The sequence below is a fragment of the Seriola lalandi genome, unplaced genomic scaffold, assembly GCF_002814215.2.
Source record: "Seriola lalandi dorsalis isolate HSWRI2012SDOR001 ecotype SW California unplaced genomic scaffold, Sedor1 jcf7180002054971, whole genome shotgun sequence".
Classification (NCBI taxonomy): domain Eukaryota; kingdom Metazoa; phylum Chordata; class Actinopteri; order Carangiformes; family Carangidae; genus Seriola; species Seriola lalandi.
In genome coordinates this window covers 1,481,971-1,497,827 of record NW_019525522.1, presented here as the reverse complement: position 1 = coordinate 1,497,827, position 15,857 = coordinate 1,481,971, and the positions used below count along the sequence as shown (strand labels likewise).

The following is a 15,857-nucleotide window of genomic DNA, read 5'->3' as shown; positions in this document are numbered from 1 at the left end:
ACAACAACCCAAAGAGAAGATTAACTAAAAAAGTTATTAGGGAACTGGCTGCAACAACTTAAGTGCAATGTTAACTAAGGTGAATCTGGTATGATTGTGGCCATATGTAGAGGGACTCTCTGTTAAAATCTAGTAAATTGTGCTCACTTTGTGCATGCTCCTAAATGAAATTCAATCACATTACGACAAGCTAACCCAAGTAAATTATTGTTCCAGCATAGCACAGCGCACTGGTTATAATGCATTTGCTCGTAAATTGGAAGTGATAGGATACATACACATTGGACAGAGTGCAGTAAGCGGGTGGTCAGGAAGAATGAACCCAACAGCAACTTTTTGAACTGATTGTGACTGTGCATGGTTGTCAGTATGTTTCAGGTGTACTCCACCTCTTGCCCCCACAGCCTCCTTACCCCCCATGACCCTGCACAGGATAAGCAATATAAATAAAGGATGGATGCCATGAATATATGTAAAGTAGTGCATGCATAATAGCTACTCAAAGTGGTTATTTTTAGATGGATGATTATGAATAGTGAACAGGTAAAGGTTCAGTTTGCTCAAAGACATTTTAGATATACACATTAGTTACTGCAGAATAGAACATATTGTACCTGCCATTAATTTGAAATCTGGTCGTCTTTGTCCTGGAAACATCAGCTCAGAAGACACTGCAATGCTGTTCCAATAAATCCAAGAAGAGGTACTCATAAACAGAACATAGCTCATAGTGCAGAGGATTCAGTTTATTGAAGTCAAAGTTTAACAACTTAAGTTTACAATCTGTATTTTTTGTAATATATATTCATATATATGAAACCAAAAAAAGGCTACTTTAGGAAGAATAAATGTAATTTTCTTTCTTTTTTAATATCATCTTTAGTCAGTTTAATGTACAGAATAACAGTAAGCTAATATTATCCTTGAAAAAGAGCAATATGTTCCTTTTTTAATGTCGCAGTGCAACTTACATCTTAAACACCTGTGCAATGTACCATGAGGTGTACACCCCTGAAAGAACACACAGTGGAATCTCCCTTTTCGGCCTGTTTCTGCAGGTCTACACACACAAAGATCTGGGAGGGATAACACAGTCTGTGCCTACAAATCATAACTCACATAGCTCCTTAATCTACAGTATGTTGCCTGCTCAGCGGAGCAGCGGTTGGAAAAAGAAGACCAACACTACAGATGAGAAACGGAGAGAGGTCTGCAGACTAAAACTGTATTGTAGCTCTTCTACAGCTGTGTGTGTGTAGGATCGCCAGTAAAGTCAGTCCATCGTTGCCAAAGAGAGGGTTGGGAGGCACAGGGAAAGTGCTTGCATCATTTAGTTTTCTTTGTGGTACTCTCAAATCAACCATTCAAAAAAAACAAAAAAACATGAGCTATATCTCTGGGGTGTGTCTGATATTTCACGACAGTGTGACATGATGAAAAACCTGAACCTACACTCAAAGAACTACAGTTTAAATATGAAGAATAAGTACAGGTAGTGCTGGATGCAGCAGGTGCTACGCATGTCTCTCAGAGTCTTCGACACTGGGGGGCACCATTGAGTCCTTGGCCTGATATTGCAGACGAAATGATTCATCTGAGTTTCACAGACATTACAGACCAATTAATAAAGAGGTCTTTGACCACCCAGTATCAATCAAATGCTTGGAGGGAATGTCAAAAACAAGCTTTTGTTTTGGAAGTAATTGTACTGTTGTCTCTCAGGTAAGACTTCCGAACCCTTTGGATGCGCGTCAGTCTCTATGTAAACCAAAACATCAAACTGAAAGCTCCTGGTTAGATGCTAAAGAAGGATCTGCATTAGATCGAATAACTGAGAGGCAAAAATGCCTCCCTCAGTTTTTGTACAGTTTGTGTCTTCAAACACCATCTAATGAAAAAAGACTTCAAACCTATGAACATACAAATAAAAAGTAATTCTTCAACAATACGTTTGCATGTACCATGCGCTACAAGTCTAATTATCTTGCAATCATGAGAGGAAGATAAAAAGAAAAAGAAACAAAAAAGAACACAAATGATCCACGATATTTTACCCTGTCCAATCAAATCAGTCCCAGGCCTTTTCTCATGCAACACATCACCAGGAGAAGAGTCAGCTGTGACGTAAACCAGTAAAAACTGTCAATCATCTGTCAGTGATGGTGGTGGTTGTTGTTGTTCGCCTCCTAGTTGTTCAACTGCTAAACACCCTGCATCTACAGAGTGAAGAGGGGGACACTGCAAAACCTTGGCATAGAATACATCATACTTTACATTATATCTATGACACAAAACGTAAATAGATTTATATATTCTTCTATGTTTAAATATATTTGTAGACTGTACACAAATCTTTAGAAAATGAGACGGCAAATGCTTTTACCTGATATTTTGAACAGCAATGGTAAAGAGGCCGATGAGACATAGACCCTGTGATGCAGCCAATGAGATATAGAGATATAGAAAGTGCATTCTTTGTAGTGAGTGACTCCTTTGAAAAGAACTCTCTAGCTCTTGCATTCGCTGTTTAAGAAAAAAAAAGAAAAAAAAAACCCAAAACAAAACAATAACAAATTGTTTTGCACCCACGCAAATACATACTCTCCGTCTTCCCTCCGCTACCTCTAGAAGCATATCACAGTGGTAGTGGAACGCAAACATTTACATCAGTATACACAGCAGTATACACATATACACAAGTCTTTGAGGACTAGAGAGAGAGAGAAGAAACAAGAGGAAAAAATTAAGAAAAGAGAAGGAGGAGATGGAGAGAAACACAGAGAGAGAGGGAGAGAGAATGCAAACTGAATTGTAGAATTGCACTCTATCAGAGGAGCCTCCTTCTGCAGATAAAATTGTGTTTTTTTTTCTTTTTAACAGTTCACAGTTTGAAATAGTGTGCATGTTTTCATCAGCTAAAACAGATAAACCAGCATTGATGGCTACCTTTCACAGTCTTACAGTAAAGTCGCTGCCCTTACTTTCCCCACACTGTCCCGTCAGATCAGCCTGGAGCAACAGTTAGGTCCCTGTAAATCAGTGAGATATGCAGTGAGAGAAAAAAAGAGATAGAGAGAGAGAGAGAGAGAGAGAAAGGGGGAGAACTGGTGGCTCTGGGTGCAAAGTTCATCAGTACAAAAGTACAGTGCTGTGGTGAAAAGGATTCTCCTCTGTATTGCTGCTACATAGCTCCCCCTGCCCCCTTAAATCAACCGGAAAAAAATAGCAAAACCAATACAAAGGAACGAACGTGTTAAAAAGTCTCCTTTTTTTCCATTTTGCTCGACAAGCGTGTGGAGTTTATGCTGAGTTCCATAGACAAAGGAAGATTAATGCTTTCTGTTCAGGCATGCAATAGGCACCCTGTGGGGTCCTCAGGATTATCAAAAGTTCATACACGCAGGTCTCAGACTGTTCCCTCTATGATATTTACACATCTTACAATGTGTGTTCCTGTATGTGTGTTTGTGTGAGTGCGTGCTCAGAGTCGTGATCAGGGGGAGAGGGTTTAGCTAATGTAAAGCTCTGTGTGTGTGTGTGTGTGTGTGTGTGTGTGTCTGTGCGTATGTGCATGTGTGTGTGTGTGTGTAAGTGAGTGTGCATATCAGTTCAGTCTCTGCTTCTCTTCTCTGTCTCACACGTGTGTCTCAATGAAGGAGTGTGTGTGGGTCATGAGAGGTGCAGCCAGCGGGGACAGGTCGTCCTGGCCGTTGGTGCCGGGGCTGAGCTGGCAGATGTCTGAGTAGAGCTCGCTGTGCCACTGCTTCCACTCTCTGAAGGTCTGGGAGCACAGGCCAGGGTCCTCCAGGAGGGCACAGATTACTGCCAGCTCTGACTCTTTGGCCTGGGGGAGCAAAGAGACACCAAGAGATTACCACATTGTGTCCTCGCACATCTAAATCTTCTTTAAATCCCCAAATCTTTGCTGTGTTTGTGACAGAATCCCCTCTTTGTGCTACCTTCAAGGTGCTGCGGAGGGCTCGCACCCGGTGTAGCCTGTCGTTGAGCAGAGGGTCCCTGGCTCTCTGGGTGAAACAGCGTCGAAGCTCTTGCCTGCTACAAGGTCTGGGGTCTCCTAGGGCCGTCACGTTAGCTTGCTCCAAAGCCCGGTACAGCTGCTCTAGACCATCTAATGGCTCTGGCTCACGGCCCTCTGACACCCGCCGCTCCCTTCCTTCTGACACCCTCCTCTCTCTGCTCTCAACTCTCAACTCCCGCAGGTCTGAGACAGCCAGGAGACGACCAGTAAGAGTCAGATTCATAATGTACACTGGTGTGTTTAATGCTAACAGAGCAGAAATGCTACCAAACAACATGACCTACTGCCTCGTGCTCCTCCCCAGTGGCACTGTGCCATTTTCATGTAGCAAATTAAAACCTTTAAAAAAATGTACTTATAATTTTTATTTCTTCTGAAATCAGGCCTCATGCAAGAACCACTCATCCAAACAGAAGAGTGTTTAAGTGGCACATATGAGTGATTTAGCAAAACTTGTTGCATTCACAAATGATCTTTCTTTGCTTTTTTGAATCACTTTGATCCTTACTAATACAATATGTCTGTGTGGAGATTTCCTGATGTCACTTTTGTGGGATGTAAATGCATTTTAAAGATGCTGTTGTGCAACATTTTAAGGTTCTCCTTCTTCTAGCTTAGTTATTGATGTGTTGTTGATATTTGTGATGTACTGCCTTTGTGCTTCCACTCTCTCAGATGTGCCTTCTTGATTTTGTAATTGCTTTGAGATGTTTATCACTCTAAGCAGGATGGATGGTTAACCAGACCTGTCTTCATAGAGCCTGTCAGACTACTGATGTGTGTATATACATGTACTGTATACTGCATATATATCAAAGATTGAGTTTCCCTCCTCAGACTCTTTCATTTGAATCAATTTTGGAGGCCTGAAGAGGTTAGAGGGTATAGATTAGAAAAAAGTAAATATCAGAGACACCCCCCCACCACACACACACACACACACACACACACACTGCCACCAAAACAAAGTACATTTAGTTAGGCCTGTGAGGATCCTCAGTGCTATATGAAGGCTTGACAAGACTTGCATGAGGTTCTTGAAGACATTTCACCTCTCATCCAGAAGGCTTCTTCACTTCTAACAGACTAGTGGGGAATTCCAGGCATTTAACTTCTTGTGGGGTCATTAACACCTTGAGAGTCAGTGAGGACCCATGTGAGTCCTCGACACACCCTCCTCCCCTCCCAAAAACCACCACCACCACCCCATTTACTTGTACTTTAGTAGTAGTAGTGTTTCCAGATTATGCAACTTTATGATTCTACTTCACTCTAGCCACAAATATTGCAGCTTTAGTTACTTGTTACTTTGAAGATTAAACCTGTGTTTTTTTTAGATTGACGTCACTTCCTCATTGTTTGTGGCCCCACAGACTGCACAGCTGTTTTGTGTAAAACAATAATAATAATGAATGCAAAATTAAATTCTTCTTTCTCCATTACATACTTCTTTGCTTTTTGTCTGACTTTATTAAGACCCAATATGTAGACATGAAGTGAGGTCATAATTTTAATCCCTTTGTGAAGTGATATATATGAAGGTATTAAAATACAGAAATGACCGTAAAGCATCATTGTTACACCAGCTGAAGAGATATTTCAAATCTACATGGTCTATGTATGAACAAATATCCTCTATTCTATTTTTTTCCCAAAAAAATGTACAGTGTATCGTACTTTTCATGTTCATGTACGTAGCTATTAGAAATCCTAATAGATTCATTAGAGTAGTGCTACGTAAAAGAACAGATGAACATCCATTATACTAAACACTGTTTTACAGCTGGGGTCTCTGCGACCACAAACCGAAGCTGACTTCCGAAACATGTCAACATATCAGTTCAACAATATTATACAGTATATTTTTTGAGCTGCTACAGAGGGCCTGGGGTCTCCAGGAGCCACAAGAGATTTTATGTACAAAATAATATGCTCTTCCATTAAACTACCTAACTTCAACCTAAACCACAAAGTATGTTAAAAAATAAAAATCTGCTCCACCTCAAGCAACTACAACAATAAAATGCTACTTACATGTTGTTGCATCAGTAATAATAATCTGCTAATGTAATATTTAATACTAAAACACGCAGAGGAGCCAAATTGCATTATGGCAACTTTTACTTTTGATGCTGAAGGTATTTTTGCTAATAATACTTAGGTACTTTATTATGAAACCTTTTCAGTGCAGGTCTTTTACTTATACTGAAGTATTTTGACAGTGTGGTATTGTTACTAATTACAACATAATGAATATGCAGTACATACCGTATGTATTATAATGAATAGTATAATGTTCTTGAGTCATTTGTTACTTAATTGTCTGTTCTTCCTGTAGATACTCCTGCTGCTCTCCTTGTACTGTATAATTCAGACTGTGTGTAATTCTCTTACCCTCCTCACCCTCGAACATATCTCCAGCCTGCCCCTCTGCCTCTTCATCCTCGCTCCTCTCCTCCATATGAGCTGAGGTGTGTAGCAGCTTTCCTGGCATTGGGTCCCTATTCCTGGGCAGACTCTGGCTCCGCTGCTTGTGGGAGCGTCGGTGTGTGTGACTGTGTGTGTGTGGCCCCCGCTCCAGAGGAAAGGGCCCGTCCCGCTCCCTGTCCCTCTCTGCGGCGTGATGTCTCCGTACGGGCAGAGTGGCCTGCCTGCGTCTCTCCGGGGACATGCCCTGTCTGCCCAGGCCTCCGTAGAGCCCCATGTCTCCGGCCATGGTCCCCATTAGGCCTCCGTAATCATTCTCCCCTGGCGCTGTCTGGAGGAAGTGCAGCCCCGCGCTGGTCAGAGGGGTCTCAATGAGGTCCTGCCAGGAACGACGCTCACGATGGGAAGAGCGGCAGCCGGATGAGTGTGTACTGGTGCTGCCTGTGCCCGTGCCCATGCCCATACCGTCTCCACGCTGGTCCTCAGCTGAGGAGTGGGAGTGTGTGGACTCGCTGGAGAAGTGTCGGCCGTGCTTGGGCTCCGGGAAGGGGCTAGAAGAATTGACCTGGGGAGGGAGAGGGGAGGTGGAAGAGACCATCTGTGGAGGGATTGGGGAGGTGGAGGCACTCAGTGGTGGAGGGAGTGGGGACGGAGTGGAGCGCATGAGGCTCATGGAGCTGACTGAGCGGGGCAACTGGTCATAACTGTGGAGGAGGTTTGACTGAAGGGCCCAGGGGTAGGTGGAGTGGACAGGGTTGGTTAGTATGGGGAGGGTTGACGAGGGACAGATAAAAGTTGACAGAAAGGTGTGAAGTGTGAGCACAGATACAAGGAGAATGTGACCCGCAAAACAAGGAGGAGGAGGAGGAGGTGTGCAAGGACGGAGAGAGGAGAGAAGAAGAAAGGACAGGAAAGTATAAAGGACAGAAAGAGACCAATAGATGAGAGAAAAGAAGCAATGAGATGGCAGATGAGTTACTGCAGGAAGGATTGATATGACTGTTGAAATGCTCAGTGGGAAAACATGGTAGCAATGCTACTGCGCCTTAATATAAATGTCTGAGTTTCATCTGAATAAGGGTATGTTTTCATATTTATTTGCATTGTCAATTGTCACCCCCTAGAGGTCAGATTGTGTCTTAGTTCTGGCAACAGAACACAGAGAAGTGATGGTCTTGGCTGCTTACCGAACCAGATAGTCTCACACTCTGATGTTTTATTAATGCTGAGAGCTCTGGTCTATGCAGCTCTGAAAACTGTGGGGCTTTTAGGAATAAAATATTCCATCAGAATGAAACACTGCAAAGAAAATGTTGAGTGTGGGTGAGTTTGTGTGTTTGTGTGTGTGTGTGTGTGTGTGTGTGTGTGTGTGTATACTTACTGATGGTGTGCGGTGATAAGTATCACAGAGGGATGAGGGTCCCTCCTGTTTGAGTGTCATCGAGCCGTCGACCTCGTCTTGATCACTCTCACTCCAGTAGTCTGATATTGAGATAAGAACAGAGACACACGCACACACACACACACACACACACACACACACACACACACACACACACAAATGTTAGAGATTCATGGATGAAAAATTAGAACAAATAATTTCAAACCAAGCCAATTCATCTTACCTTCATCAGGGCGTGGCACCTTGTCATCTGGTGTGTAGCCAATAGCAGCTAACCCCAGTCGGTTCATCCACCTATAGGAAACAAGGAAAGGAGAAAGGAAAGCATCAGAGGATGTATTAGAAAAGTAGCAGAAAGGAGGAGAGGAGAGGATGGGTTATAGTGGGTAAATGGTAGGTGATGAATAAAAAGACTTTCATTCTAAATAATTTAAGTGCTGTCTCTTAACAGTTGATATCTGTCTAACTGACTCCATCCCCCTGACGAGGAGAGAAAAGAATCAAGATAATTAGAGAGATGAATGCAGAAAGAGAGAAGTGACACTCCTCTGTCCCATTGTCTCTCAACACTGAGTCTCAGATGGTGTTCTTTCTCTGCATTCACACTTGTCTTCTTCCCGTCCTGACTTGTCCTCTGCAGACACCTAATAATAAGGTCGCTACCAAGAATAGAGGCCCAGTCTGTGGCACGAACAACAGAACTGATTTCTAATTGTCAACAAATCCCATGTAAAGACCCAAACTGACAATCAACTGGTCCTAATAACAAGTAAGATAAATGTGGCCAGTCCTGATGTTGTTGCTGTGCAAAAACTTAAAAACACATACACTGGCACTGCAGTTTACGTTGAGTTAATCCCAAATACAACTTCCTGCTGCTATAATTATTCAACAATTTGTATTAATTTTAAAATAGTCCCCACCAGATGCATTATTTTGTCTTGTTTCAGTAATGTTTTCTAAAAACCACAGTCCCCACTTTTTGTAGGAAATTATTGACTGTTTTGTAAAAAGATTACATCTGTAGAAGGATGTGTAGCACTACTGAAAGGTTTTACTCTTTGCATAGAATTTGTTGACAATAAGGAAAACTATAGAATGTCACCTGCTTTATCCTTGTCAGTTACGAATGTTAGTTTAGTCATTTGCTTGAAATAAACCTTCAGTGTGACTTCTGTTTATACAGTGGCCTCAGAAAGTATTCAGACCCCTTGTGATGTAAATTTAACTTTAAGTGCACACGACCCCAGTCTCAGGTCGTGTGCACTCTGGGGCAGGTTTTCGTCAAGGACTTCTCTGTATTTAGCTGCATTCGTCCTTCCCTCAATTCTGACCAGTTCCCCTGTTCCTGCTGCTGAGAAGCCTCCCATAGCGTGATGCTGCCACCACCATGTTTGACTGTGGACAATGTCTGGAGTGCTCAAAGGGTTCAGTTATTTTTTCTCATCAGAGCAGAGAATAATATTATCTCCTTTAAATACTGTTTGGCAAACTCCAAGTGAGATGTCATGTGCCTTCTTGTCAAAGTGGCCTCTGTCCAGCCGCTCTACCATAAAGGCCTGATTGATGGAGAGCTGCTGACATGGTCATCCTCCCAGCAGGTTCATCCATCTCTGCAGAGGACTTCTGAAACTCTGTTAGAGTGACCACTGGGTTCTTGGTCACCTCAATGACCGTACCCTTTTTGCTCTGTTGCTCGGTTTGGCCAGACGGCCCATTCTAGGAAGAATCCTGTTGGTTCTGAACTTCTTCCATCTCACAATTATTGAGGCCACTGCGCTCCTGGGAACACTCAAAGCTTTAGAAACGGTTTTATACCCTTGCCCTGATCCATGCCTCACCACAATTCTATTGTGGTCTACAGGGAGTTCCTTGGACTTCATGGCTTGATTTTTGTCCTGACATGCAGTGTGACTTGTGGGACCTTGGTGTGTGCTCTTTCTAAACTGTGTCCAATCAATTCAGTTTGCCAGAAGTGCCACAGGCTCCAAGCTAGTTCCAGATAACATCTCAAGGATAATTAACAGGATGCATGTGACCACAGTTTGGAGTACCACAGTAAAGGCTCAATGTTTTGATGAGTGTAGAATGATCGGCCAAATTGACAATTTTATCAATTTAAAATTAAATGTACACAATAAAGTGTGCAAAAAGTGAAGGGTCTGAATGCTTTATGAAGCTCATGTATAAGACAAATTTTCTGGTTCCTATGCCAATAACTACCTATTCATACTTACATGCAAATGCACGCGAACATGTGTGCAACAGCGGTGTCACACATACAACTCCAAACACAGTATGGAAGTCAAATATAGCTGGTTAATTACTCTCCCCCAATTATCTCCCCATGTCACTGAGGAGAGGTGTGGATAATTAGAGCTCATCAAATAACACTATGTTCTCCCTCTCACACAAGCACACACGTGACACTAACACACATTTACACACACATACACAGCTCTACATTTAACAACACAGGGCCTGGTTCATGTCTTATTCATGCACAGTGTTGTGTTGAGCGAGCCGTTGCCTTGTGCCAACTTGGTTTACTCAGTTAAAGTATTCATGTAAGAACACGTGACATCTCCAGTCTCCGACGAACACACACTCAGAGAGTCACGCACAAACACAATCGCTCACCTGTTCATTTCTTCAAGACAATCTGTGGCGAAGAAGAAGCTCTTGATTTTGGGATGACAGGCTTTGAAGGCACTGCAGTCAGACAGGGAGAAGAAGACTGATTAGTGTTTTTGTTTATGCGCGGTGGGTTTGTGTGCGTTCGTGTTGCGTGGGCGAGCGCAAATGTGCTTGATTAGTCATTTTGGCGACATGTGAGGGACACTCACAATTTCCGTCTGCACTCTATGGCTCGGTCTATTCTGAACTCAGGGAGGCTGATGAAGCCCTCAGCCTTCTCGTCCTACAGGCAGAGACAGATGGAGAGTGGAGGTACATCATCAACACAGAACAAAATGTCATGCATACTGAAATATCCATTACATTTGGGATAGTAGTACTCTAGTCAAGCATATGAAAACAACATATGTTGTTTACATTGGCGGGATAAACTCCTTTCACCACTTTAACATGAAAAAACTGAGACGTATAAACAAAACATATTTACAGTTAACCATCAGGTCTGGATCAGTTGTCTTTTTCTTCATAATATTACAATTATTACATTCAATCCATTGATCCAAACATCTAAACAACATCCTCGAGTCTCACAGTGAGTCAGAATGAGATCAAAATACGCTGAATGTGTTGAACAGATCTAAAAGTAAGTTGATTAATTGATTAGTTGATTGACAGAATACTAATCTGTAACTATGTTGATAACCGATTATTCTTTTTAAGTCAATATTCAAGAAAAAAATGCCAAACATTTAAAGGGTGCAACTTCACAAATGTGAGAATTCGACACTTTCTTACTTTTTTCTGGAGTATAGACAGAATGATTAACTGATTAATCAAGAAAACAGTTTGTGGATTAATCAACACTGAAAATAATTGTTAGTTGCAATGGCAAAATGACAAAAAACTGATTCTGAGTGATGAAAAGCAACTGAATGGATTCCCCATATATGCAAGTAAAAAAGGACCTAACATTTATATTCTTTAATCCCTAAACCTTCAACGTTTTTTATTTACAAATGATTCATTATAAAAATTCTTTGGAAATAGTGACCATCAAAAAACACCACTGTGTGAATAAGATGGAAAATGAATTCCCAAATGTTACACTAAGTATCTGTAACATTCATACTTAATTCCTTCAAATAATGTCTTGTGTGTTTTCATGTTTTTGGTTGTTTGTAAAAATCCTCAGCTAGAATCTAACTGGGGACATTGTTATAATGTTTGGATTTTTAAAATGAGACATCACAGTCATCGACTGTTTTTATACTCTGAGTTGTACTTTTTATGTGTAAAATCTGTCTTTTGTTTAAGCTGTAATGTTAGTGTTACAGTCACTTTGTTAACAAAGTGGTTTAAATGGAAATTTAAACAAGCATTTAAAGCATAGTGCAAAGTTAGAATAATGAAAATGATGAGTTTGACTCTGACAATAAGGACAGGATTTAACAATATTTGAATGTGATGCCTTACATTTTGATTTGTGTACCAGTAGAGGCAGGACTCTTTGAGGATAAACCAGTATTTCCTCCATTTCTGAGTGAAGTAGCCTTTGGCGTCCTTCTTCTTCCACAGCCAGCCTTCACAGTCACCGTGGCCCAGGTCCTTACAGGAGATTCTCCTTCGACTGGCACTAGTGAGGGAACCTGAGGAGGAAGCAAATGTTGATAATGAAAGTGATTTTCATAGCATTTGGAACTAAATTGAGAAAAATACTAGTAGAGAAGTATAAGTGTGGTCATGTATTTAGTGGTTCCAATCTAACAGACTGAATCCAAATGTCTGTACTCTCTCTAAGTCTGCAGCAGCTCACAGTAGGATGTTATTCCTGTAAAATCAGCAATGTGAACTGTTGAATCCCTCCAAACTAAAGGATTTTCAGTACATCTGCAACTCTGATGAATACCCAGAGTATTACACCAGTGACAGTGATAAGTAGGAGTATCCAAAAATAGGAAACAGTCAATCAGTGCAAGTAAAATGAAGGAAAAAACAGAGATGGCAGGCATTAGCAAGAAACTCTGTAAATGTAAATGATCTATTTTGTAAGCGCAGAGTTATTATTATAGTGTGGGCATTACTGTTTTCATCATGTACTGTAAATCTGGGCTTTTGACACACATAAGCATTGTGTTATATCATCAAGCCTGTCCCAGCTCTCCTTTTGATATGTCAAGCTATTCTCTCGCAATGACGCACCACAGTGAAAATTCGCAGCACCTAAAATCTGTCTGAGTTCAGACATTTACATAGTCATATTTTCTTGGTAAAACATTTGAGTCTCTATTGGGCCACATATGCTAACATGGGGTAAATACTACTGCAATACTAGAGTGCCTACCTTTACTTCTCTTTTTGGTTTTCGTTCTTAGAGAGGTGTAATGGAAAGACTAGGGAAGAGAGAAAAAAGATGTTAGCTAAAAAAAAATCCTGAAATAGACAACATACAAGTAAAAATAAGGAGAAAGAAATGTTCAAGCCAAGTTTCTTTATTGTTGTTGTTGATAAATTTCCCACATAAAGAGGCCAGTTCATTCTCTCTCTTTTTTTTTTTTTTATCTTATTTTCATTTTATCAGGCAAACAACAGAGAGGATTACAGGCACAGAGGGATCACAATACTAAAACTGCTACAGCTGGTAAGTGACCTACAACCTGTGACGGAGAACCAAAAGCTGCCTGCCACAGAGAAGAAAGTCAGTGATGCTGTGAATTGCATCACCTACTTTTAGCATAGCTGAAAATGTTGAGTCGGATTGTCAATATTTAGGTCAGAAATTTGAATTTTTCTCAAATTAAAGAGCACTGATAATGAAATCCACCCACAGTGGTCAAATTCTATGTTGTTTTTAGCCAGCATGACTTTTGCTGAACAGTGGCTATGGCCACAAGTGACTGTGACACATTTAATGCTGTGTATCAATGTAGTAAAACAAAAGAGTGATGAAGTCAGTAACTCAGTAGCTAATGTCTGTTACACAGCAATGGCTATCTTAAGTGAGTTAACATTAGCTAACATTAGCCAACACAAGCTACTGGTCATTACAGACCAACTATGGTTGTAGCAGCAAAACCACAGTTGAACAATGGAGCCATTTATTGCTTATGAATTCAACTTTTCATTTGTGAAAGAAAAATATTCTCTCTTCTTCTAAAAGTTACATAGCATTGTTTTAAAATTATTTAATTATTATTTATTTAAAATGTATTTTGTGTTTAGATTATGTCAGCAAGCTAGCATGTTGTTGCAAACACTACTGAACTGTGCACTAGCTAATGTAGCCAATAGAAGCTAGTGTGAGTACGCCTGGTGGCTATAGGTGTTAACATTAACATAGCTGAATAAGTCTGCTGTCTATTTATCTAGGTGACAAAGATGAATAAATGTCTGTTTATAGTCATCTATGCTGACTCACTGTATGCTACAACTCACAGTGCTTTGAAGGAGAGGCTAGTGCTAATGACTACGGCAGCTTCCTGTGTCACAGTAACCTAAATATGGAAACCAATTTACCTAATCCGACTGTTATCTTTTATTTAATTATCACGGCCCTGAATGGATTTAATCTCAGGTATCTCTCCTACTCTTGTGTGGCTGTATGTTCAGCCATTATTTGGACACAATCGATCTCCATGTAACTGTGGATGTGGTTGCTAGGAGATTGATGATGTAAGTGTGAAGCCACTGTTGCTTCATTAAAATGGGGTTTGAGTCAGAATCAAAACGTACTGGAAAGACAGCATTGTTTAAAAATCAGAACCAGTAAGCATAGATAAAAAAAAAACAATAAATAGACGGTCAGAACCGAGACACTGTCTGCTCTCCTACCTTCCTCATGGAGGCCCCTCCTGAGCTTCCTGAGCCCGAGTACCTGCAGAGGGACAGACAGGATTAAATATAACCACAAACAACTCTCACCGCTCCTTCTATCAATCACAAGCATGTGGTCTAACCACAACCAACCACAAATACAAACTCACCTGTCTGTTGTGTCTGCTCGCAGTGTGTCTGCACCTCGCTGGTGGACAGAGGAAAAAAGAAACAAAGACTTAATCTAAGGGCTTCTAAAAACCCTCCCTACCTTCTGTACATGGTTACAAACGTACACAGTCACACACAGACACAGACACATACACATACACACACACGTCTTTTGTCCATCTGTGTTGTTATTTGCAATCATTATTCTGAAAATGTATTGAAAGCATAGATAACTTTTGGTAGGCCATATGTTTGAAATTTAAAAGATGGCTTTCACTTTTTTTGTAATTTTAAACTCTTTAATGTTGTGCATATTTTATAATTGAATATATTATATATAGTTGTAACGCCAGGCATTCAAAATTGTTTTAATAATTTAATGGGTCCAGTATTACTTTCCTGCCAAATGCTACATATCTGATTAGCTAAAAGGCTATTAATATTTTTTTTATACCAAGGATGTTTTATATGACAAAACAGGTACCTAAATAAAATAGAAAATGAAAACACATTTCAATACAACTCTAGGAAGTAAAACTCAGTACAGTATTTGAAGATCAATCTTTATTGTCATGTTACTATGTTATCTCAAATGTCATTATAATATAATCTGTTGAAATGAACAAGACAAGGTACTGTACTGTTTCTTTCCTGTCATTAGTACTTCAGCTGCTACAGGTATCTGATCAGTTCCATCACCCGCTACAGCACTTTTGGCAGATTACAGGCTTGATGTCCAGATGACTATAATTCAATAAGGTGAAGCAGTAAAAGAATAGTTCATTACCACCACTAATTCAATCGTTTGTGAAGCGCTAATATAGCTCTCTCCCCCAAATATACTCTGCTGAAAGGGTTTGTGGTGTCCTTTAAACCGTTAACATTTCGGACCTAAATGGGCACAGGGCTGGGGGATCAAGGAGTCACACAGTCCTAAAGCTACATAAAGCTACATAAAATCCTCTTATGCCTCTTTAACTGTGTAAGCTATGTATTGTCACGCACTGTGGTAAAATACACAAATTCTAGAGAAAGACATGAAACTCCACAAATGTTCACGATGAGTTTGTGTAACATTTTATTTGCCAAAATGTTTTGCATTAATGGAAAAGAATCCTACAGAGAGAATGAGTAAGGGGAAACGAGCAGGCCATTAGGGTTAGCATATGCTTGTTAGTGCAGGATAGTATACTTCATGTGCTACTGAATAGATATGAGTCACCACCATGAGAAACACACAGCTGAGAGGGTTAGAGAGGGCTGGTGTGAGCTAAGCTGTGAATGTGTGTGTGTTTGCGTGCTTCGTGTTTTAAGCACAGTCTGTCAGTCGCGCTTGTAATTGGTCTGGCTGATGCTGAGTCATACACCTAC

General features: G+C 40.7%; 1 protein-coding gene across 3 annotated transcripts in view; it reads right to left on the bottom strand.

Annotated features, from left to right (window-relative positions):
- Positions 1 to 849: 849 nt before the first annotated feature.
- The window catches only part of LOC111646423 (connector enhancer of kinase suppressor of ras 2), a 65,050-nt gene continuing 50,042 nt past the window's right edge, over positions 850 to 15,857 (bottom strand). For 2 of the 3 annotated variants that reach the window (XM_023395903.2, XM_023395904.2), the window contains 11 exons: positions 14,486 to 14,523; positions 14,334 to 14,376; positions 12,847 to 12,895; positions 11,979 to 12,151; positions 10,715 to 10,788; positions 10,509 to 10,580; positions 8,092 to 8,162; positions 7,848 to 7,948; positions 6,434 to 7,187; positions 3,960 to 4,222; positions 850 to 3,844 (listed from right to left, as the gene is read on the bottom strand). In XM_023395903.2, the coding sequence (XP_023251671.1) occupies positions 3,635 to 3,844; positions 3,960 to 4,222; positions 6,434 to 7,187; positions 7,848 to 7,948; positions 8,092 to 8,162; positions 10,509 to 10,580; positions 10,715 to 10,788; positions 11,979 to 12,151; positions 12,847 to 12,895; positions 14,334 to 14,376; positions 14,486 to 14,523 (1,848 nt within the window). In that variant the 3' untranslated portion in view covers positions 850 to 3,634. The remainder of the gene's footprint in view (positions 3,845 to 3,959; positions 4,223 to 6,433; positions 7,188 to 7,847; positions 7,949 to 8,091; positions 8,163 to 10,508; positions 10,581 to 10,714; positions 10,789 to 11,978; positions 12,152 to 12,846; positions 12,896 to 14,333; positions 14,377 to 14,485; positions 14,524 to 15,857) is intronic. The other variant, XM_023395905.2, reaches the window with a different exon arrangement.